Consider the following 21,606-nt stretch of genomic DNA (forward strand, 5'->3'; position numbering starts at 1 on the left):
ACGGGTTCTCTTCATCAAGTGCTTTTTCTTAGGGACTGGTGTATCATGGCAACCTGGTCTACCCAATTATGGGACAGAGCATTCTGCTTCCATTTTCCCCTTCTGTTCAGGGGCCTTCACTGTTCGTATTTTTTTTAGGAATAAATCAATTTCATTGAACCTTCCAAGTGTAGATCTGGTCTTTCATACCTGACAGATACCTTCTGATTACTTCCCTAGTATCAGTCGACAGCTCCAAGGGGAAGGTTTTCCTTACTGGCAGGGAGGAATCAGGAAACATACAATGTACGTTTGTAGTTTATAGCAGGGGTCTTCAACCTTGGCAATTTTAAGCCTGGAGGACATCAACTCCAATTGTGGGAGTTGAAGTCCACCAGGCTCAAGGTTGGGGACCCCTGGTCTACAGAATGGAACCTAATTTTCACCTGTTTATTTTGTAGGAGTAGGAGCAGATCCCGCTCTTCACGAAGTCGATCCCGCTCCAGGTCCCGATCAAAATCCTACTCCCCTAGTAGGCGGCGCCGGTCTCGATCTCGAAGTCAGACACCTCCGTAAGATTTGACTTGTTCATTCTGCAAAGATTTTGGTCAGAAGGGGGCCAAAGGCTGAAATGTTTGAGGAACTCTCTAACACAGTAGTTAAAACTGTATTTTTAAAAAAATCCTATGTGGATTCTTTGCCGTTGCCACAGTTGCTGTCTGCGTTAGTCATTCTTCAGCAAGTGTTAGCAAAGAATATATAAAATGTCTGATTTACTGCATTCTGCTTTACTGATGTAGCTCTGCAGCTGGATTGGGCTCCAGCTCAGGACCTCCCATACCAGAATCCAGACTTGGAGAGGAGAATAAAGGACATCAGATGCTAGTGAAAATGGGTAAGGAAGACCACCTATTTCTCTCAGCCTGCAATATCTTTCAGGCAGCATTCGAAATTTGTTCCCTGTACGCAGCAATCACTGCTTTCCCACATGTGTGTTGAGGTTTCAGCTCCCAGAATTCTCGGCCAATGTACCCATACATGAAATCGAGTTGGGAACAGGAGTATTGAATTTCTTTGACCCAAGATTTGCACAACATGCTCAATCTTCAGCTGCCGTTTTCAAACCTTTTGTAACTTGAAATTTTTAGTCCTTTTAATTCTGTAAGAAAACCACACACTATATTTGATACGGGAGATTCCAACATGCTTTGGGGGGGAAGGGTTGAATGGTTTGCGTATCCTGTTGACTGTCATGGATGCATGAATCTAGGTCCATCTGAATCATTCCTTTGCACATTAGAATTGGCTGCATTTTGCCAGTAATGTCTCTATATGGCAAGAATTGCAGTCTTATTCTAGCCTTGCAAAAAGCCTAAGTCTTCCAACTATTTTCCTAGCCTACTTTGTGCAATATTTATCCAGGGTCCTGAATCTACTTCTTTATACAGGATTTCCTCTTCTGGAAGAATTTTCCTGAGGCAGATCTTTACATGGAGCGAGCAAAATTGGTCTGGGATGACTGGAAGTGAACACATAAACATGATTCTGTTGGTTGGCAACTGGAACATTTTTGTGTGCTTGATCATGCTGTTCTGTGTTTTTCAGGATGGAGTGGATCTGGGGGCTTGGGTGCCAAGGAGCAAGGGATCCAGGACCCTATTAAAGGAGGGGATATCAGAGACAAATGGGATCAGTATAAGGGTGTGGGAGTATCCCTAGATGATCCCTATGAGAATTATCGCAGGAACAAAAGCTATTCCTTTATTGCTCGTATGAAGGCCAGAGATGAAAGTAAGTGCCCAGTGGAGCAGGTTAACAATAATCAGGGCAAATAAACTTTTGGAGAGTTTCCTTAAGGTTAGCAGGTTTTTGGTTAAAAGGGAATTCTTGTTTTAGGAAGATGTGTTGTCTGCTTTTAGTACAAATGCTTAACAAGCAGCACGGTAAGGTGCTGCTGCGAATCATCTTTTGTGTTTTTGAATGTAGTGTATGCATATTTAAAAGAATAAAAAGGAAGTATCTACCTTTCTAAGAATAATGTTAAATTCTTAATGTTTGGACTAACCCTGGGTGCATTTGAAAAATGCCCAGTAACAACTGCATGTGTTGAAATTGGGGGCAGTGCAAACCAATAGCAAATCTTTCCCTTTGGATTGACTATATAAATTTCTAGCATGTGCAGGTATCCAAATATTTTGAAATCAAAACTTCAAATGTGAGAGGGTGTTTTTTTTAGCGCATAAGGGGTTGATCATTTCAGAAGAGTTTTCAAGCTCCCCGAATCACAATTTAAATTTTTCTGACAATTATATTTTTCTCCTAAAGGCTAATGGTGTTTCAAGTGGAGGAAGCCAGATAGCTACCAAGTACTGGGCAAATGAATCAAGAATCTACTGTACATTCTAAATCCCCAAGATACCCCTCTGCAGACATCACAGCTCCATCCAGAACAGAGGGCTTAACCACTCAATAGTTACTTCTAGATGCTTAAGGATTTGTAACAAGAAAAAAAAATATTCAGGCCTTTTATATTTTTGTATATATCCTTTTAAGAATTAAGAGGAGTGCTGTAGACTGACTCATCTGTAGCACCATCGCATTTCTTTGTTTCAAAACACAAAGCATTCCTAGAAGCCCTTCTGAAAACATCTTTTGTAACTGTGGGTGCCCACCTGAGGCTTGCCCTGAGCAAACTGAAAGAACCAATTTCCTCCCTGCCTGATAGAATTGTTCTTTCACAGCCATCCATTTTGACATAAGGTAGCAACTGTTTTAGACTGACTTACTGTAGCTGTGAAATTTATTCATCTTTCAACTCCCTTCTGTCATGAGTCAGCTACCATCTTGTATTTACTGTTGCCTTCCAATAAAAACTTTTTTCTATATAAGGATGAGATTTATTAAAAGGCGATGCAGCAACAGAGTATTTTCTCAGTCTCTTTTGATACTACTCGTTTCATGCAGAGGAAAGTTTAGAGATTGACTTTAATTTGCAGCACTGCATAATTGCATCAAAATGCGATATAGAAGAGTCATTTCCTTATCTCTGTTGATGTTTCTCTTCAAAAATCCAGTTGAATACATATTTCAAGTTGTGATTCCCAAGACTTTGTGCTTGACTGAAGAAACAACTTCTTTAGCCTCTTTCTAAAACTGGTGCTGTCTGTTGGGTCTGAAAAGGACTAATGAGCCTAAGAAGCCATTTGTTCATATTCTTTCAGCTCTTGCAAGGCTTGTTCCATGGTCAAAGGCAGAGGCTTGTGCTTTTGAATATACTGCAAGACACAAATAAGATATTTTACCAAACCACTCCATGCCCACAGCTTTTTTTATGCTGAATCAGGGCACTTGGAATTATGATTTTTCTGTAGAAGTATTGATGCTGCAGCTGTATCAATCCTAGAATCATCTTTAGTATCAAAGCATAAAACTAGATCAATGTATTTTTTTAAAAAAAAAATTCTGCCAATCTTCAAAACTAAGATTGCAGCACTTTGAAACCACAAATATAAAATTAATGAAAGGTATACAGGATCTAAAACTCTAACAACATAATGAGAGACTATCAGTAACATTCTTGTTCCAATGTAAATTATCAGTACTTTTTTTAAATATTCAAGTGTAACACAATGTCTTTGCACTGGAAAGAGGTGTGTCCCAAGTGCCTTGCTGGATAGTACATTCCAAAGCTTCTGGTCAGTCATTTATCTCAACTTATCCAAAGAAAACTTTTCTTCCAAAGAAAAGTTTGGCTAGGAAATTTGGGAACATTTCTATTGTTCCTATAGGACAACAGCACTTGGAATTGGAACCAGAAATTAATTTTTGACCCAAGGAAGATCGTGTAAAATGAATTAAATATGAAATGATGACACTTTAATTTCAACTGCTCTATTGTGCTCAGAAATTTCCATACTACCTCAGAGGCAGACGCACGCCTAATGTATTGCAGTAATCAAGGTGAGGGATTACCAAGGTACAGCCTGAAACCAAATTCTATATTCCAGTAGTCCTGTGATTGCCATAGTAGCTACTACAGAGGACACTTGTCCCTCCTAAGTGAAAGCTTTAAAATACATTTTTCTTATTGGGAGTGCATAAAGGTCATGACTTGCATGGTTTGGTTTCATTTATTTGGCTGCTACTGGTGTAAGGCAAACTGGTTAACTTCATCCTTTCTGGAGATGGCAAATGGGGCCATGGGGAGATCCCATATTTCCACCACATGGGTTGCCAATCCCTAATCTAAAAATGTGCCTTGAGATGAGATTTTTACTTTTCAAAACTTTTTTTCAGAACAACTAAACCAATATTTAGATCAGTTGTTTTTTACCCTCAGTGACTGTTAAGATGTTGGCTCAGGAATTGTGAGAGTTGAAGTACACACACCTTAACCCCGTTGCTGGAGTTGAGAAACACTGACCTAGACAAACCATCCACTAAGAAAATGTCAGACTTCATCTAGTCCATTATTAACACCAGAATTTTTACCCTCTGGTCCTCTAGCTTGGATTTCCTACGAATTCACTCTTTTGTAGCCTTGTGCATGAATATACTCTCTCCCTACATTTAAAAAAATAATAATAATACAGATGGTTTGTATAAAATAAAATAAAATTTTAACTAGATTTGATTGAAGTAGCAGCCTTAGTTGCTACATATTAATGAACATTGGAATATGGAGACTACAAGTGCAATGTAAAAAATGAGCAATATTTGTTAATATTAAATCATTTGGAACAATTTAACACACACTCATACCTTTTCCCTAGATTTTTGTTTTGTTACGTACACAAAAAAATTGATTTGATTTTTAACCAAACCAAAACAGACATTGGAAATAACTTCTGTTGATAGTATAGATTTAAAAGCTTTCAGTTGGTTAAAATTTACCATTTAAAAATTGAAGCTATTGTTACTGAAGCTTGTTGGCCTGTCAGTGGTTCTCAAAAGCCAAAATAGAGGTGTTGTTTTATGATTGATGCAGCAAGTAAGTTAATTCACCTAAATTATAAGACACTTAAGAAAGGCATTCCTTTACTATATAAAACTTTTCCCACACATATCCTATGTACTAGATGTAGGATACACAAACCTTTCTAGATCAGCCCTTAAATCTCAAGAATGAATGATAGTGGAGGACTTAAGTATCTGCAGCATTGTTTACATTTTTATTTAAGACTCCATTTCTGTATCTTTAATGTCACAGATTCAGAATGCAAAAATAAAACTAAATTTAGCTTTGAAAAGCTGCAAAGTGGGTGATTTTTAAGTGCATATAACCTAGAGATTACAAAATTTACCATTTTGGCTTCTTCCAAGGTATGATAGCGGTATTCCTCCTCTTCCAGCGATGCCACAAAGGAGGCATGAAGATGTCGATTGATCTCTATCGACTGCTGAATAAGCAGCAAGTTTTGCTTTAACATGTTATTCAAAGCAGAGATAGATGGATTGTACACAGACAGAGCTGCAGAAGACAAAAGATATAAGAATAGTTAAAATTGCTCTGACTGGCTATAACTAGGTCTGTCATGAAAAGCAGTTTGATCCAGATGTGCTTTAAATCTAAGATGTTTTTGCTTCTGACAATCATTACAGATGGGAACACCCCTTAAGAAGGAAATGTGTCTCAGTGGAGTTCAGACTTTACAAGCTTTGGTTCAATTCCATCTAACTTTACTTAAAGAGGATTTCAGGTATAATCGGTTGCAAAATGCACCAGGCTGACAGATGAGGGTTTTAAAATGAACTTCATTTACGTTACAAATTAGTTAAATGACAATGGCCAATCATGAGGAACGGTAGCAGTTCCATAATGAGGTGCCTCCCTGTAAAAGTTAACTAAAGTAAGGGATGGTGCTCATCAGGTGTCCGAGAGGTATTACCTTCTATGACTTCCATGTTCAATTTAGGGCCACTGATGCACGGAGCTTCAGCAGAGCTTTGCTGCATTGTATGGTCAAAAACAGCAGGAACATCATCTATGAGGCAGGGAAAAGAAGACACTTTAGGGCAGAGGGGCTGAGGCAACTGCACCATTTCTAAAAAACAAAATCTGTAAATTAATCCACGGCATGTTGACTGACTTACATTGTAACCTGTGATAAGCAAGCGAGAAGGAACCCGTCTGAACAGCCACTTCTTTCACCTCTATCTTCTTTATGGCTCTGTTGCCCTTGCGTGCCACAGAAGGGCAGCAGGGAGAAGGTAAATTAGATTGGATGGAATGAACTGAGGCATCCACAAGTCGATTCTCACAAGTCGATTCTCCTGCTTCCTTAGACATGGGACAATATGACGAGGGCTCAAAATCGTCAGAATATTCGGAATTGTTGAGGCTTTCCTCCTTGCAGGGGGAACATCCAGCGGAAATGCTGCTTAGTTGCTCAGATATCTCAGTTTCTTCCAGGTTTTCTTCTTCCTCCAAGGACACAGCTGAGATTTTAAAGACGCTTTGAGGATTAGCAGCCGACTGAACAGTTCCTCCTAGGTTCTTGTTTGACTTCTCAGCTGCTTGTATTACCTGAGAAAGATGTTTTTCTATCAGCATGAATCAAGACTGCAGCACAAAATGGAAGCGAAGCAAGCTAAAAAGAACACACTTCCTTGCAATATTTATCTTGGGATAAATGAACATGTTACAGATTCCTTCATCTTTTTGAGTCAGAATAACAAGACTGCTTTTTTTTCTTATCGCATTAGCAGAAAACAATTATGACCCAACAGTCCAGAATCTTTGCTTCCTTAATAAGGAAAGTCTAGGATAACGGAATTCAATACCGATGCATAGATTAGTTCCTATTGAAAACACAAGAGTTGTTTTACCTCTTCTTTTAATTCTGTTTTCTGACAGGGTTCCAGTTCATCCAGACTCAATATATTCATTCTGAAATCTATAGCAACAAGAAAGATCAGTTAGGGTAATCTAGTGATAGAATTCATATCCTATCTTATGAGAGGGACAAAATTTATTTGTTGATATCTGGCCAAATTTGTCACGATTTCCACCAAAAACATTTCAACATTTGCTTTTTTCCTGCTGAAGCATCTATAGCCAACTTATTAGTCACAGCTTAATAACAGGAGGGAAGATCAAGGCCAAATTACGTGTAAGATTTAACTGCAATGCTAATAATTTATTGTAGTATTCTGAGATCTGAATACAGTTCTGAAAATGTTACTAGTCCCAGAAAATATATTGCATAAAATTCATGTTATTTTCATAATTCTTAGTACACCTAGTTCTCAGGTTATGATGGGACCAGGATTGCTGTCCATAAGTGATAGGGTTGTAAAGCATGGTTTTATATGATCACATCAATTTAGTGACAATCTAAGCAGTCCCAGTTGTAACCCCAAGAAGCATGAATTGTTAAGTGGGAAGTATCAGGAATCCGAGTAAGGAGCATGGGGTTGGGAGAGCTTAGGCGTAGGCTACACACAAGTTAAGTGAGACCAGGGAAGGAATGCTATAGTGTCATGTAAGCACAGGAAGGCCATGAGATGGAAAGTATAGCACCATGCAAATGCATGAAAGTTTCTCCATGGAGAGTATGGCATGCTGCATGTGTAGAAAATTCAGGGGGGGCTTAACCCATACACTTTGCTTGTGGGAAGCAAGCAAAGCTTCAATTGGTGATTACCTGAGCATGGCTCCCTGGATTATCTTTCTAATTGCATGGGCTGTGATCACGCAAGCACAGAGGTGCTGTGGTCATATGTCATTTTTTCAGCACTGCCCGTAATTGAACAATTGCTGAACAAATGGATGTAAACTATCCAAGGACGATCAGAACTTGTTTCTCCAAGGACAACCTTTGGAGAAAAACATCAAACCATTCCCATTCTTTTAAAAAATGATTGCTTATCTTTTACTTTGAGATGCCCCTTTTCCTAAAAGAAATAATTCTAAAGGTCAATTGTGCTATTTCTCCAGAGACTCTGGGCAATTGATGGGTTTACTGGTCTATTTACTTTTTGTATAGTAAACGCAAATAGGAACTTGGTAGTCTTCCAAGGTTGGCTGAATCTAAATATAGTAAATTACAATTCAGCAATTTCAGGAACACAATAGGTTTTTACTCCTAAAGAGCACAGCATCACAAAGTGATCTGTTTAACTCACCACTGTTGCTGGAAATATCATTGTGTACATCAGCCACCTCTGAGAACAACTCATCCAAGGATTGGATAATACTCCGTTCAGAAAGAGATTTATTCTGGTAGTTGGAGTTCCTATTATGGGATATTGAATCTGCTAGACTGTATTTCAAAGATGGAGAAGAAGGACAAGAAGCTACATGGCTTGTTCTTTTATCCCTGTCTGGTGAATAGGGAGAATGATGTAGAGGTCTGTTCTCTTGACTTTCTTCAGGCAAATATCTTGAACCGGAAAATGTCTCTTGTAGCAACTGGACCAGGATGAATTAATGCAAATGAAGGGAAACAAGCAGGGAGGGAAGGAAAGATCAGTAATTTTACAAATTTTGGCTTTCTATAATATTGAAAGAACTAAACATTTTCCATATTTCCAAAATAAATGTCTTCAATATAATTAATTTGCAATATAAGTTTTTTTTAGATGAAACAAAACATAAAAGGATCTGTGAACATTATAGATGTTGATGAGTTTGCTTAGACTTGTATCTGAAGACAACTGGGACAAAAAGCTCTTCTCTGAAGCAGCTAATGCTTACTGATAACATTTCATTTTTAATAATATGTGGCTTCATGCCTTTGGATCATCAGCTTTCCAAACATTATGTTCAAATGTTCCAAATTCACAGGTCTAGAGAAAGTTTTCTGAGCCATGAAATGGATGAGTCAGACCATAGGTTTCCTAAGTACAAACCACATACAGATAGTTCTCAATTTACAACAGTTCACTTAGTGACCATTTGAAATTACAACAGCACTTTAAAAAGTGACTTATGACCATCTTTCACACTTATGACTGTTGCAGCATCTCCATGGTTATGATTTACATTTGGATGCTTGAAAAGTAACTCACATTTATGACAGTTGCAATATCCTGGGGTCATATGATCCCCTTTCTGACAAGCAAAGCCAATGGGGAAACCAGCTTCACTTAACAACCATGTTACTAATTTAACTGCTGCAGTGATTCACTTAACAAACATGGCAAGAAAATTCATAAAATGAGACAAATACCACTGAACAAATTTTTCAACTTAGCAACGAAAAATTTGGGCTCAATTACGGGGAGGACTACCTGTACTTGCCAACAAGATCCAACGTTGAGAAAAATAAACATGGAGATGCAAGTTGGGTCGAGTTTCTCTTCACCAACAGCTATCAGTCCAAATCAAGATAAAAAGAACTCAAGTTACCTTTCCGTTGGGTTGGAATTTGAATTTATCTTCCTGTCCTTTGGATTTCTGGGGAACCTCTTGTCTGCATCTATCTGCATATTCCTCGCTATCTCCGGTTACGTTTGCAAGAGTCACATTTTTCATTTGAGCCTTGCCACCCTCCTTCAGCCTAGCTGTCTTCTTCAGGAATTTCAGACCCTCTGTCCTCAATTCCAAATCCTTACTAGATTCACTCAGTGAGAGTTCAACGTCCATCACAGGCATCTGCTCCATGCTTTGTTTAGTCTTCCGGCTCTGGATCTTGTTCTCTATTTGGGCCAACTTTCGGAGGATGGCATTTGATCTTCCCTTGGAGTTAGCACCTAGTCCCAATCTCCTGACAGGACTGAGCCCGGCTGGCTGGATGCCCATCTCCACCTTCTGTGGCTTCTGTTTGAGGAACCGGCTGCCAGGCTGTGCCAGTCGGCTGATGTCAGCAGGACCCCCATTTTCTGTTTCTTCCCTTCCCATGCAAGGACTCTTCCAACTGGGGGGGTTACTCAGGTCACTGTCCATGGGAATCAAGGTAAGAGAGAGAGTGCTGCTACTGGAGTCCCGGGTGGCCGGCTTGCTCTTGTCAAACCCTTTTTGCTCCTATAAAATCAAGTTTAAAAGCTAGTACATTTAAAAATTAAATTAAAATTAAATAAATTAAAAATTAAGATTTTAGACTTAGAACCGAAACACGGTGTGTGCTTATTTATGGGACATTAGGTAAAACAGCCCTCGTCACCATCACCTGCTTTCCTTTCGCGTCGACCCACTTCATCGCCAGGAGGGCCTCGGCCCGAGTAAATTCCTGCCGGCCACCCCTCAACATAGCCCTGCAGGAAGGCGTCCTTCTCCTCGGCCCAGCGCTGCGTTGTTTAGCGACCGCACATACCAATATCCTCGATCCTGATTCGTCCACAGCCTCGTTGGCCGGGAAGTTGAAAACCGATAGCGAATCAGAGTGTCGCGTAAGAACCACCTCGCTCAATCTTGGCAAATTTAAGACTTGTGGACTTCAACTCCCAGGATGCCTTAGCCAGCAAAGCAAATGTTGAGAAAAGCTTTGCTGGATGAAGAATTCTGGGAGTTGAAGTCCACAAGACTTCGATTTGCCAAGACCTCTGATTATATGCTAGTAGTTAGCGTGGGGCGGCGCTCGAAGACAAAATACCAATCAGGAAAAGGACGCCTGAAAGCTTTGCTGGAGGAATTCTGGGAGTTGAAGTCCACAAAACTTCAATTTGCCAAGACCTCTGATTATATGCTAATAATTAGCGAAGGGCGGCGCTCGAAGGCAAAAGACCAATCAGAGAAAGGACGTCTAACGACACACAAAGAACATCCCGCCCCCCCACGGAAAAGGCGGGAAAATAAGCAATTAGGAGCGAGGGAACGTTTCTGAGTGCGCGTGGAACCGGCAGCCGTTGCCTCATCAGTAGTTGTTCTCTGCTCTCTCTCGATGGGATCGCTCACCTTGATTCTGGCTTTAGCTCTGCCAATCCACGGCACGGTCTATTTCCGGGAGCAGTTTTTGGACGGAGGTGGCGGCAGCAGCAGCAAGGGCGGGGCAAGGGGCGGGGTCAGGCCGGCAAGTGACTCGGTCGAAATGATTCCTTTAAAGCCATTTTTAGGGTTGCCCATTTGGACCACAAATGAGCTGAGGAGTCGAGTTCGGGCGATGTGTTGAGCCATAAAAACCCAACCGAAATTATACTGCTCAAAAAAATAAAGGGAACACTTAAAAAAACAGAATATAACTTCAAATAAATCAAACTTCTGTGAAATCAAACTGTTCACTTAGGAAGCAACATTGATTGACAATCAATTACACATGTTGTTCAGATGGAATAGTGCAAATGAAATATTCTCATCAGATCTAGGATGTGTTATTTGAATGTTCCCTTTATTTTTTTTTATTTTTTTTGAGCAGTGTATATAAATGAACAGGCAACAGCCATCACAATCTCCGGAAGGTTTAAAATTTATTTAAAACTACTAAAATTACTTAGCTTTCGTTAGTCCTCTACTAATTTTGTCAGAGTATTAAAATCCCATTGAAGACATTGTTGAGCTTATATAATGCTGCTCAATTTGCTCATTGCCTGCGTCATTGAGCAGCATTATATAATATAAACTATGTCTTCAATGGGGATTTTAATACTCTGACGAAGTTAATAGAGGACTAATGAAAGCTAAGTAATTTTAGTAGTTTTAAATAATTTTTAAACATTTTTAAGCAATGGCTGTTGCCTCTTCATTTATAAATATACCTGGAACTCACATTTTTAGGACAATTCTTGATATATATGCATGTATGTATGTACTGTACATATGTATTTGTACATACATACATACATTATACACTGCTCAAAAAAATAAAGGGAACATTTAAACCATACAATATAACTCCAAGTAAATCAAACTTCTATGAAATCAAACTGTCCACTTAGGAAGTAACACTGATTGACAATCAATTTCACATGCTGTTGGGCACATTCAATTTTGTACAGAACAAAGTATTCAATGAGAATATTTCATTCAGATCTAGGATGTATTCTTTGAGTGTTCCCTTTGTTTTTTTGAGCAGTGTGTGTGTATATATATATATTAGGCTCAATTGTGGTCATGTAGAGCAGTGTTTTTCAACCAGTGTGCTGCGGCACACTAATGTGCCGTGAGACATGGTCAGGTGTGCCGCGAAGCTCAGAGAGAGAAAGAAAGAGAGAAAGAAAGAGAGAGAGAGAAAGAAAGCAAGAGAGAAAGAAAACAAGAGGGAGAGAAAGAAAGGAAGAAAGAGAGAGAGAAAGAAAGCAAGAGAAAGAAAGAGAGGGAGAAAGAGAACAAGAGAGAGAAAGCAAGCAAGAGAGAGAGCAAGAGAGCAAGAGAGAGAAAGAGAGGGAGGGAAGGTGAGAGAGATAAAGACATAGAAGGAGGTAGGGAGAAAGAGAGCAAAAAAGAGGAAGGAAGGAAGAGAGAAAGGGATGGAGAGAGAGAAAAAAAAGAAGGGAGAGAAAGAGGGAGGGAGAGAGAAATAGAGCGGAAGGGAGGAAGAGAGAGAGAAAAAAATTGGCCAAACTTTTTTTAACCGTCCCCCCCCCCAACTCAATGTGCCCCAGGATTTTGTAAATGTAAAAAATGTGCCATGGCTCAAAAAAGGTTGAAAATCACTGATGTAGAGGAATATTCCTCTACATATGACCACAATTGAGCCTAAAATTTATGTTGCTAAATGAGACATTTGTCAAAGTTAATTTTGCCTCATTTTACAGACTTTTCTTGTCACATTTGCAGCAGTTGTTGAATTAGTAACATGGTTGATAAAGTGAATCTGGCTTCCAGGTTGATTTTGTCAGAAGGTTGCAAAAGGGTGTCAACATGACCATGGGATATTGCAACTGTCATAAATATGAACTACACAAATATAAATCACGTGACTTGTAGAGATATTGCAATGGTCAATAAGAGTGAAAAATTGTCATAAGTCACTTTTTTCAGTGCTATTGTAGCTGTTGTGAGCCGCTCCAAGTCTTTGGAGAGCGGCGGCATACAAATCTAATAAATTATTAAATTATTATTATTAAATGAACTCTTGTAAATTGAGGATTATCTGTACTAGCACTTTGCTGACCTGAGTTGTATGCCATAGGAACTCAGCCATAGCCTTTTACACGTTAAGCATATTCTGAAAAGGAAAGACATTCAACAGGGATGAAATAATACCATAATTTCATTATTAGGAGAATTTGGTTTTTAAACACCCTGCTCCTGTAAATGAAGCCATTGGAGTCTACGTTTCAGCCGACCAGGAAGGACGTCTTCATGACGTCAAAGCTCCGCCCATGGAATTCCCTATTGGGATTCCCCACCTCCGTTTCAGCCTCCAGATCGGCTGAAAACGCCACCGCTGATTGCAAAAACGGCGCTCCGCCGGGCACCGCTGCCCGGATGTAACCTTCTGAAACAACTGGGTGCTTCTCGGCGGCCTCCGGAATCCGAACCGAAACCCGAACTTTTGCCGAACTTCTGGGTTCGGCGTTCAGGAGAACGCCGAGAAGCCCCCCGGCTGTTTCAGAAGGTGACAGGCGGGTGGCGGCGCTTCTTGGTGGCCTCCCGAACCTGAAAAGTTCGGGTTCGGATTTGGGAGAACGCCGAGAAGCCCCCCAGCTGTTTTAAAAGGTGACAGCCAGGCGGCGGCGCCCAGCGGAGCGCCATTTTGCCATTTTTTTCCCCTCTTGCACGCATTAATCGCTTTTACATTGTTTCCTATGGGAAACATTGTTTCATGTTACGAATTTTTCGCCTTACGAACCTCCTTCCGTAACCAATTAGGTTTGTAAGACGAGGTATTACTGTATAGATAAATCCCCCAAACAAAAGAAAAATCAATCATTGCGTAAATACTTTTCCTCACCTAGATCTTTAAGATGATACAGCAGTGGAGTCTTTACTGCTCTCTGAGCTTGGTGGTTTGCTTGGAGACATTTCATTATCCACCTAGACAACAACAGTGCAGTGAACGTGGGGTTTGCTCAGTAGCTTTCCCTGTCAGTGTTGAGGGGGATGTGGTTTTCTGCTTAATTGTTTGTCTGGAGTTAATCCCAGTTTATCTGGGTGTTGGCTGCTGGAGAGGATTTATTTTATTTATTTATTAGATTTGTGTGCCGCCCCTCTGCGCAGACTCGGGACGGCTCACAGCAGCAATAAAACAATATACAATAACAAATCTAATATTAAAAATCTAAAAAACCCATTATTTAAAAAGCATACACACAAACATACCATACATAAAACTACATAGGCCAAGGGGAGATTGTCTCAGTTCCCCCATGCCTGACGGCAGTGGTGAGTTTTAAGGAGTTTACGAAAGGCAAGGAGGGTGGGGTGTTGATTTCCCTTTAATAGTTCCTTGTTTAGGTATTATTTTATATTTATGAGGGTTAATCCTTATTTATCTGGGTGTTTGCTGCTGAGAGGATATGTTTTAGTCTTTTTGTTTCCTGCATAGTTTTTTTAATTGTCTCTCGAATTGTGTGTAAATATGGTTTATTTCTGTGTATCCGCTGAAGGCCGACATGTCCAAAGGTCCAACTTTCAGGAATCCCTAAGCGTTTTTGCATTTAGCTTTGTCTAAGTGGTTAATCGTTTGCTAATTGAGTCAATTAAAAAGCTAAAAGGGAAAAAAAGAGTAGAATACATCCGATTTAGGATAATTAAGCAACTAAAGTCTGAATTGACAGCATTCTTCTTGAATTCAGTTTGGATATTGAATTCAGTCTGCATGGATAGGTGCCATATGCACTTGTATGTAATACTTTCGATCATATGTATGTGTTATCTATCCACTCCAACTTTTTCACCTATCATTAGCCCTCTGCCCTTTATGTATTACGTTTACTGTACTTTTCATCTGTCTCTGGGTTTTTTTCTGGTTCTTGCCATTACCAACAGTTCCATTTGGTGACAAATATTTTCATTTTTGTTAACAGCAAAATGGAAGGAGAGATGGGTAGTCTCTCAGCATAATTCTGACTATGGAAAATTTAGGTTGACAGCTGGAAATTTTTATGGTGATCGTGAAGCAGACAAAGGTTTGGAGTTAATATGAAATTCATAATTATTTCTATGGATGTTCATCATTTGGGTATGGTTTCTGGTCCTTAGAAGATTTCTTTTTTTAAGTTCACACTGAGATTATAATTACTAAGAGCCACTCATTAGAGTATGGTTTTGTCTTCTCCCCACCTGTCCTTGGTTTTAAGTCAGAGGTCATTTCTGCTAATTTCAGAATTATAGTATTGGGCATGTTCCATGTACACAAACGGGGCTAGCTTGAATGACTTGCCTCCAGAAGTTGTAGATACTCCAACAGTGGAAGTTTTTAAAGAGATTGGATATGGGCAATCGTTGTCCGAAATGTTATAGGGTTTCCTACTTAAGCATGGGGTCAGATTAGAAGACTGTAAGGTCCTTTCCAACTTATCTAACAAAATAAAATTCAATGTAGGAAAAGTAAAGTCTTATACTTGGGCAAGAAAAACCACAATATAGACTGAGTGGAATCAGGCTTAATAGGAGGAACTGTGAGAGGGATCTTGGAGTCTTAGTGGACAACCAGCTAAATATGAGCCAACCATGTGTGGCGGCAGCTAAAAAAGTCAATGCAATCATAAATTGCATTAGCAGAGGGATACAATCTACATCAAGTGAACTACTAATATCACTCTATAAAACCTTAGTAAGGCCACACCTAGAATACTGCATCCAATTTTGGTCACCACTATAAAAAAGATATTGAGACTCTGGAACAGGGGTCTTCAAACGGGGCAACTTTAAGACTTGTGGACTTCAACTCCCAGAATTCTGGGAACTGAAGTCCACAAGTCTTAAAGTTGCCAACTTTGAAGACCTCTGCTCTAGAAAGAGTGCGGAGAAGAGCAACTAAGATGATTAGGGGACTGGAGACCAAAACATATAAAGGATGGTTACAGGAACTGGGCATGGCTAGTCTAGTGAAGAGAAGGACCAGGGGAGACATGATAACAGTGTTCCAATATTTGAGGGGCTGCCACAGAGAGGAAGGGGTCAAGCTATATTCCAAGGCACTCGAAAGTCAGACATGGAATAATGGATAGAAACTGATCAAGGAGAGATTCAACCTGGAAATAAGGAGAAGTTTTCTGATGGAACAATCAACCAATAGAACAGCTTTTCTTTGGTAGTTGTGGGAGCTTCATCACTGGAAGCTTTTAAGATATTGGACTGCCATTTGTCAGAAACGATGTAGGATCTCCTGCTTGGGGTGTGTGTGTGTGTTACACTAGATCAGGGGTAGGCAAACTTGGCTCTTCTATGACATGTGGACTTCAACTCCCAGAATTCCTGAGCCAATCATGCTAGCTCAGGAATTCTGGGAGTTGAACTCCACATGTCATAGAAGAGCCAATTTTGCCTACCGCCTGCACTAGATGAACTACAGTACAAAGTCCCTTCCAACTGTTAATCTTATTCTGTTATTCTGTTTCAATACCTATCTTCCCTCTCTTCATTTTTATTGCCTCATCCTGCTCAGAGTTTGTATTGTTATCTAGATAAAGATACTATATTATCATAACATAGAACTTGAAGGTTTAAAAAGATTTATTCTCCATTTCCAATATAAGTGTCTGAAATGTGATTATTTGTGCTCTCTTTCCCTTCCTCACGGCTGGGACAACTGTTATGCTTTTATTGTTTTCTTTTTTGTGGGGGGTATAAAATTTTTCTTTATTTTTCTTTCAACATACAATAAAACAACATGAGCAATAAAAAACACAGAATCAATGCTTAAAATAATAATTAATAATATTTCTTAGATACGTTAAACATTCAGAGAGAGAAAAAATGCTAATAATGCTTTCAATATGTACTTTTTATCCTCTTCTTTGCTAAATTAATTAAAATTAACCACACATGAGATATGCTTCATCTACAAATAACAATATTATGAAATCTATCCCTTATATTCCCTTTTTCTATTTATAATAAAACATAAACATCTTAACATCTTAACTCAGTATCTAATTTAATCCTTTCATCTCTGTGTTAACTCCTTATCCAATGCTGCCACCAAGCCTTATTTCGTCATCTGGGTCTTTAATAGATTAAAATTAAATCATCACGTATTTCTTCAAAAGTAATTAAAAGAAAATACTTCTCAATTATTTTTAGTTTCCAACCATTCATAAAACTTTCCCCAAATTTTATAGTAATCACACTCCTCCATACTTTTATTGTTTTCTAATTATTATGATAATCAAAGCACTTTGGCAATTCTATTTACAATTTTGGTGCCTGTGTGAAATGATTTCTCATACTCTAGGTCTGCAAACAAGTGAAAATTCAAAGTTTTATGCCATCTCATCACGATTTAAACCATTCAGCAATAAGGGGAAATCATTGGTAATTCAGTATACAGTAAAGCATGAACAAAAAATGGACTGCGGTGGTGGTTATGTGAAATTATTTCCTTCCAATCTGAACCAAAAGAATATGAGTGGGGAATCTCTTTACTACATCATGTTTGGTGAGTTGCTTGTGATAAACTTGCCTAAAATTGTGTGACAAAATTGGCACTAACTTTTTGCACTGAGGCCCAAAGTTAATAAAGAGGACTCCTAGACAAAGGTATAAAGCTATAATTACTCATTAAAATTCATCTAAGATAAATTTGGCTAAAATACTTCCAGACCTCCCTTTTAGCTTTTGTATTAGGAGCTTTTTTCACAGAAGATCCTGATAGTTGTGATTCTTACATTTTTATCTGCAGTTATTACTGGAGATAGGTAGAAAGTTTCATTATTTAGAAAGTCAAAGATTTTATCAATCTGAAATAATCTGAGGTATTTTCTGTACTTTATATAACACACAAAAAGCAAACTTTATTATCTGTTTCAGGGCCTGATATATGTGGTTCTGATACAAAGAAAGTCCATATCATTTTAAACTACAAGAACAAAGTTTATCCTGTTAAGAAACAAATTCGCTGCAAAGTAAGTTTTTAAAAAACCACGATAATAAAAAGTAATCCATAATATTATGATCTTGAGCCATTAAAGTAAGATAAAAAATGTCAGTTAATCATAATTAGAGAATACCAAGCTTGTAAGATAAACTGGAAAATTTGAAAAATAGTTATGGGAGAAAATAATTTGTTGCCAAGAAAACGTTTGTTCATATGCTCATATAATTTTAAGGAATCATGCATGACTCAAAAATACTTTTTTACTGCAATATGCATTAGTAGGCAAAACCATACATAAGTGATATTTTGTACAGCAAACAATGCAGGTGATATTTGGTTAAAATTTCTATAAGATAAACTTATGCACATTTACAGAGAACAAACACTGTTGTGTTAATACTTTACACATTTACTAGACTTATGTGGTTGCACACTATTATGGCCATCTGTCTGAAATTAGTTTTACTAAAGATGTTGAAACAAACCAGTATTTATCTTTTCCCACATTTTATTTAGGTGGATGGATTCACACACCTATATACACTGGTTTTAAAATCAGATCACACTTATGAAGTGAAAATTGATAATAAAATGGTGGCATCCGGCATTTTAGAGGATGACTGGGACTTCTTGCCACCAAGGAGAATAAATGATCCAGCAGTGAAGAAACCAGAGAATTGGGATGATGAAGCTGACATGGATGATCCAGAGGACACAAAGCCAGAGGTGATATTATAGGGTGGAAGTGGACAATCACTTGTCCAATGGGAAAAATCCAGAGCAAGGCATACCCAGCAAATGACTAGCCACAAGGAGAGTGTATGGATCTTATGATTAAAATAGTTGTCCTAACGTTTGATCAAATACTGTTCCCCTGTGATGTAGGGCTTTATGAGAGCAGAGCATAAGCATTTTTCATCTTAGAGGTAGCCTTTTGAAGGTTTAAAAAATGTTATTAAGTCCCCTCAGGCTGAAAGTACTTTCAGTGTTCCCATCTAGGAGATAGTGACCAAATTTTTTTTGTTCTTCACCAAGTCCATTCCATTTTTGAAAGTACAGCATCCACAACTGGACTCAGTGTGTCAAATGACCTTATATTATTGTTGCAGAGAGTCAAGTTACTACTTCTCATGAGATAGAAACTGTACATCACACTCTTTGGTTCAGATTGTGAGGGACTGAACAATCCTTAGATCTTTTTGATATGATTGATGATCTACAATCCTGAGATCTTTTTGCTATGTATGTACCATTGCTGTCCTTTGAATTTGTCTCTCCAAATTATTGTTGACGTCAGTTAGTGGTCATTCTGTCAAAATCAGATGTCCACCCTCCCCCTTTAGTTTTCCAAATTCTGTGTTAACTGCAAATTTGATAAAAACTCCATCCACTGGGGTTTGTTTCATATTGATATTGTATCGAATCATATTGTATATTTTATTAATAGATTATATAGGTGAAAGGTCTGCTCTAGGAATCAGATCCAGACATCCACTTGCTTGGTAGGTTAAGTAATATGCAAATTGAGGAGTTAGGGAAGAAAAGGCCCACCTGCGGATGCCGCAAAGTCCCTGTGGGGAACAGGGTCTTCAGAGGGACTTAGGGCAACCCAGACGCGTCGGGTCACTCACGAATTCGAATCCTAGAAAGAAAACCTGGACACATTTCTCTCCGGGTGAAATGACACAGTTTTGGGCCGTGCACTTCCTTTTATTGGGGGGAATATGCAAATCAGGTAAGGTTATACGTATATGTCAAGTGATATACAAACATCCAATAACATAACTCTAAGATATGATACAACTTCCGAGTCCTTCCTATCTACATATGGCACGTAACTAGTTTCTACTGAACAAATGTCTCTTATGGTCAATTTCCTGGGACCTTTGTTGTGAATATGGTTATCTCCTGTTTACCACAAAGCAAGGTCTTTTATTGCTGCTTTCGTCCGGTGTGCCCCAGGAAATGTAAACATGCATCCTTTTATCACACAGTTCTCATCCTGCTGGCACATTCTTGTTATTCGAGGAGAGATGCCTTGAACTGCTTTGTGGCCAGTCACTTCCAAGCAGATCTCACCAGAAATGCAGACTCACTTTGTGACCTACGTGCAGTCCTGTTCCTGGCTAATGGAGTAAAAGTGTATAAGACATTTATGTTAGAAGTCCAGATATTAAATCCTATCCTAACATGATATGGCAGCCACACCCACCCACTCCTTGAAAGACTCACTCACTAATATCCTTTTTTAGGACCTGGGAAACCACTATTTCCTTCCCTATAGAAAAAGGTGCACAAGTGGTGAATGGGAAAAGCCAGTGCGTAACTTGTCTTGTAGGAAAAGCATGTAGCAGGCCTTATAGGTTTTGTCCTTTGTGGAGGGGCTTGCAAAAGAAGACTGGGCAGCTGCTAATAAGCCCCTTCCCATTTCTTTGTGCTGGCGTTGGTGGGCAACTGCATCCTATCTGCGGGGAAGATGCATGAAATCTGAAATAGTATTTCTGTACCAGCAATGATGTGGAGGGGCATAGATGATAGGATTAGACCAGCGGTCCCCAAACTACAGCCCGCGGGCCACATGCGGCCCACTGAGGCCATTTATCCGGCCCGCCGGTGAGTGACAAGAGCACAGGGAAAAGAGAGAGAGAAAGAAAGAAAAGGGAAAGAGAGGGAGGGAAGGAGAAGTGGAGAGGAATTAAGGAGGGAAGGAAGGAGAAATGGAGGGAACAAGGAAGAAAGGAAGGAAGGTAGGAAGGAAGAATGAAATGAATGGAGGGACAGAGAAAGGAAGGACTGTTTTGGGTGGTGGTGGTAATTTTTTAAAATTTTTCTCTCAACATACATTCAAACAACACAGTGTACCATCTAATTTTCCATGAATAAAATGCAGTATTTTGTTAGTAACTTATATCAATCATCAAAAAGTTGCAAAAGTTTTTTTTCTAATTTTGTCATCCAGTTACATTCATTTTCTTTTAATTAAATTTCCTCCTTAATGTTCCTTCAAAAAGTGCAACACCAATTATATTTCTAACTTATTAACCATTATGCCAAAGTGCTTCCTTCTTTCTTTATACATTTTTCATAAGCCAAGAAAACCTTGTATAGCCAATCAGATGTCAACAAAAGAAAATTAAAAACAAAACATAAACATATATGAATTTCAGACCTTTCCCCCCCTCTAAATAGTACATTCCCATTTTGTTTTTTTACTTTAAAACAAGGTATGTTCAGTGTGCATAGGAATTTGTTCATAGTTTTTTTTATAGTCCGGCCCTCCAACAGTCCGAGGGACCGTGAACTGGCCCCCTGTGTAAAAAGTTTGGGGACCCCTGGATTAGACCATCCGCCCTTCTCAGTGGTTGCCTTTATATTATGCAATGTAATTCTTCCAGAGTTGTAGCCTGGCCTCCTTCCTGTTGTAATTTGGAAAGTTGTGAAAAAGACCGTTATGTTCATTTTACTTACGTTTAAATGCTTAAGTATGCTTATTGATTTATTTAGAATTAAACCCACAATTACTCTGTAAAACACATCTTATCTATAAAACAATAAAAAATTAATAATGCAAGGAAGCTATAGCGAGAGAGCAATCCTATCCCAGCCATTAAAATGATCTCATTCAAGATGGGCAGATATCCCTACCTATTCCAGAGCCCGTGGAAGGCCTTCAGGCTTAATTAAAAGGACAGCAGGTTGAGGGCTGTTCAAACCACCTGGAAGATACTTTTGCAGAGGGACAGGCACTTCAGCTGAGAAAGCA

The 21,606-nt window shown here is 38.9% G+C and overlaps 3 protein-coding genes across 11 annotated transcripts in view; 2 read left to right on the forward strand and 1 right to left on the reverse strand.

The window, feature by feature from the left end:
• CHERP (calcium homeostasis endoplasmic reticulum protein) overlaps positions 1 to 2,867 on the forward strand; it is a 21,702-nt gene extending 18,835 nt beyond the window's left edge. For 4 of the 7 annotated variants that reach the window (XM_070748308.1, XM_070748299.1, XM_070748290.1 and 1 more), the window contains exons 15-18: positions 441 to 551; positions 780 to 874; positions 1,585 to 1,770; positions 2,305 to 2,867. In XM_070748308.1, the coding sequence (XP_070604409.1) occupies positions 441 to 551; positions 780 to 874; positions 1,585 to 1,770; positions 2,305 to 2,309 (397 nt within the window). In that variant the 3' untranslated portion in view covers positions 2,310 to 2,867. Of the gene's footprint in view, positions 1 to 440; positions 552 to 779; positions 875 to 1,427; positions 1,771 to 2,304 lie in introns of those variants that run through there. The other 3 variants (XM_070748334.1, XM_070748326.1, XM_070748317.1) reach the window with 1 other exon arrangement.
• Positions 2,854 to 10,902, reverse strand: C1H19orf44 (chromosome 1 C19orf44 homolog). Of its 2 annotated transcripts, none has more exons than XM_070748355.1 (8): positions 10,817 to 10,902; positions 9,332 to 9,946; positions 8,107 to 8,392; positions 6,808 to 6,875; positions 6,073 to 6,505; positions 5,868 to 5,963; positions 5,283 to 5,449; positions 2,854 to 3,254 (listed from the first exon to the last, which is right to left on the reverse strand). In XM_070748355.1, the coding sequence occupies exons 2-8, from the start codon at positions 9,866 to 9,868 to the stop codon at positions 3,171 to 3,173; spliced, it is 1,671 nt and encodes a 556-aa protein (XP_070604456.1). In that variant the 5' UTR covers positions 9,869 to 9,946; positions 10,817 to 10,902; the 3' UTR covers positions 2,854 to 3,170. The 2 variants fall into 2 exon arrangements, with proteins under 2 accessions (XP_070604456.1, XP_070604447.1); XM_070748346.1 differs by lacking the exon at positions 10,817 to 10,902 and adding an exon at positions 10,092 to 10,688.
• CALR3 (calreticulin 3) overlaps positions 10,738 to 21,606 on the forward strand; it is a 17,276-nt gene continuing 6,407 nt past the window's right edge. For both annotated transcript variants that reach the window (XM_070748370.1, XM_070748378.1), the window contains exons 1-5: positions 10,738 to 10,884; positions 14,830 to 14,931; positions 17,202 to 17,405; positions 17,777 to 17,871; positions 18,360 to 18,569. In XM_070748370.1, the coding sequence (XP_070604471.1) occupies positions 10,803 to 10,884; positions 14,830 to 14,931; positions 17,202 to 17,405; positions 17,777 to 17,871; positions 18,360 to 18,569 (693 nt within the window). In that variant the 5' untranslated portion in view covers positions 10,738 to 10,802. The remainder of the gene's footprint in view (positions 10,885 to 14,829; positions 14,932 to 17,201; positions 17,406 to 17,776; positions 17,872 to 18,359; positions 18,570 to 21,606) is intronic.

Source organism: Erythrolamprus reginae, chromosome 1 (genome assembly GCF_031021105.1).
Source record: "Erythrolamprus reginae isolate rEryReg1 chromosome 1, rEryReg1.hap1, whole genome shotgun sequence".
In the NCBI taxonomy this organism is placed as follows: Eukaryota; Metazoa; Chordata; class Lepidosauria; order Squamata; family Dipsadidae; genus Erythrolamprus; species Erythrolamprus reginae.

Bases quoted from the DNA above. Each gene is read 5' to 3' on its own strand.
- C1H19orf44 (XM_070748346.1), bottom strand. From the start codon at position 10,172: ATGTTGAGGGGTGGCCGGCAGGAATTTACTCGGGCCGAGGCCCTCCTG. The intron at 8,393-9,331 runs GTAACTTGAGTT...ATCCTGGTCCAG, and splicing joins AATTCCAACCCAACGGAAAG to TTGCTACAAGAGACATTTTC. The intron at 6,506-6,807 runs GTAAAACAACTC...CATCTTTCTCAG, and splicing joins AAACAGAATTAAAAGAAGAG to GTAATACAAGCAGCTGAGAA.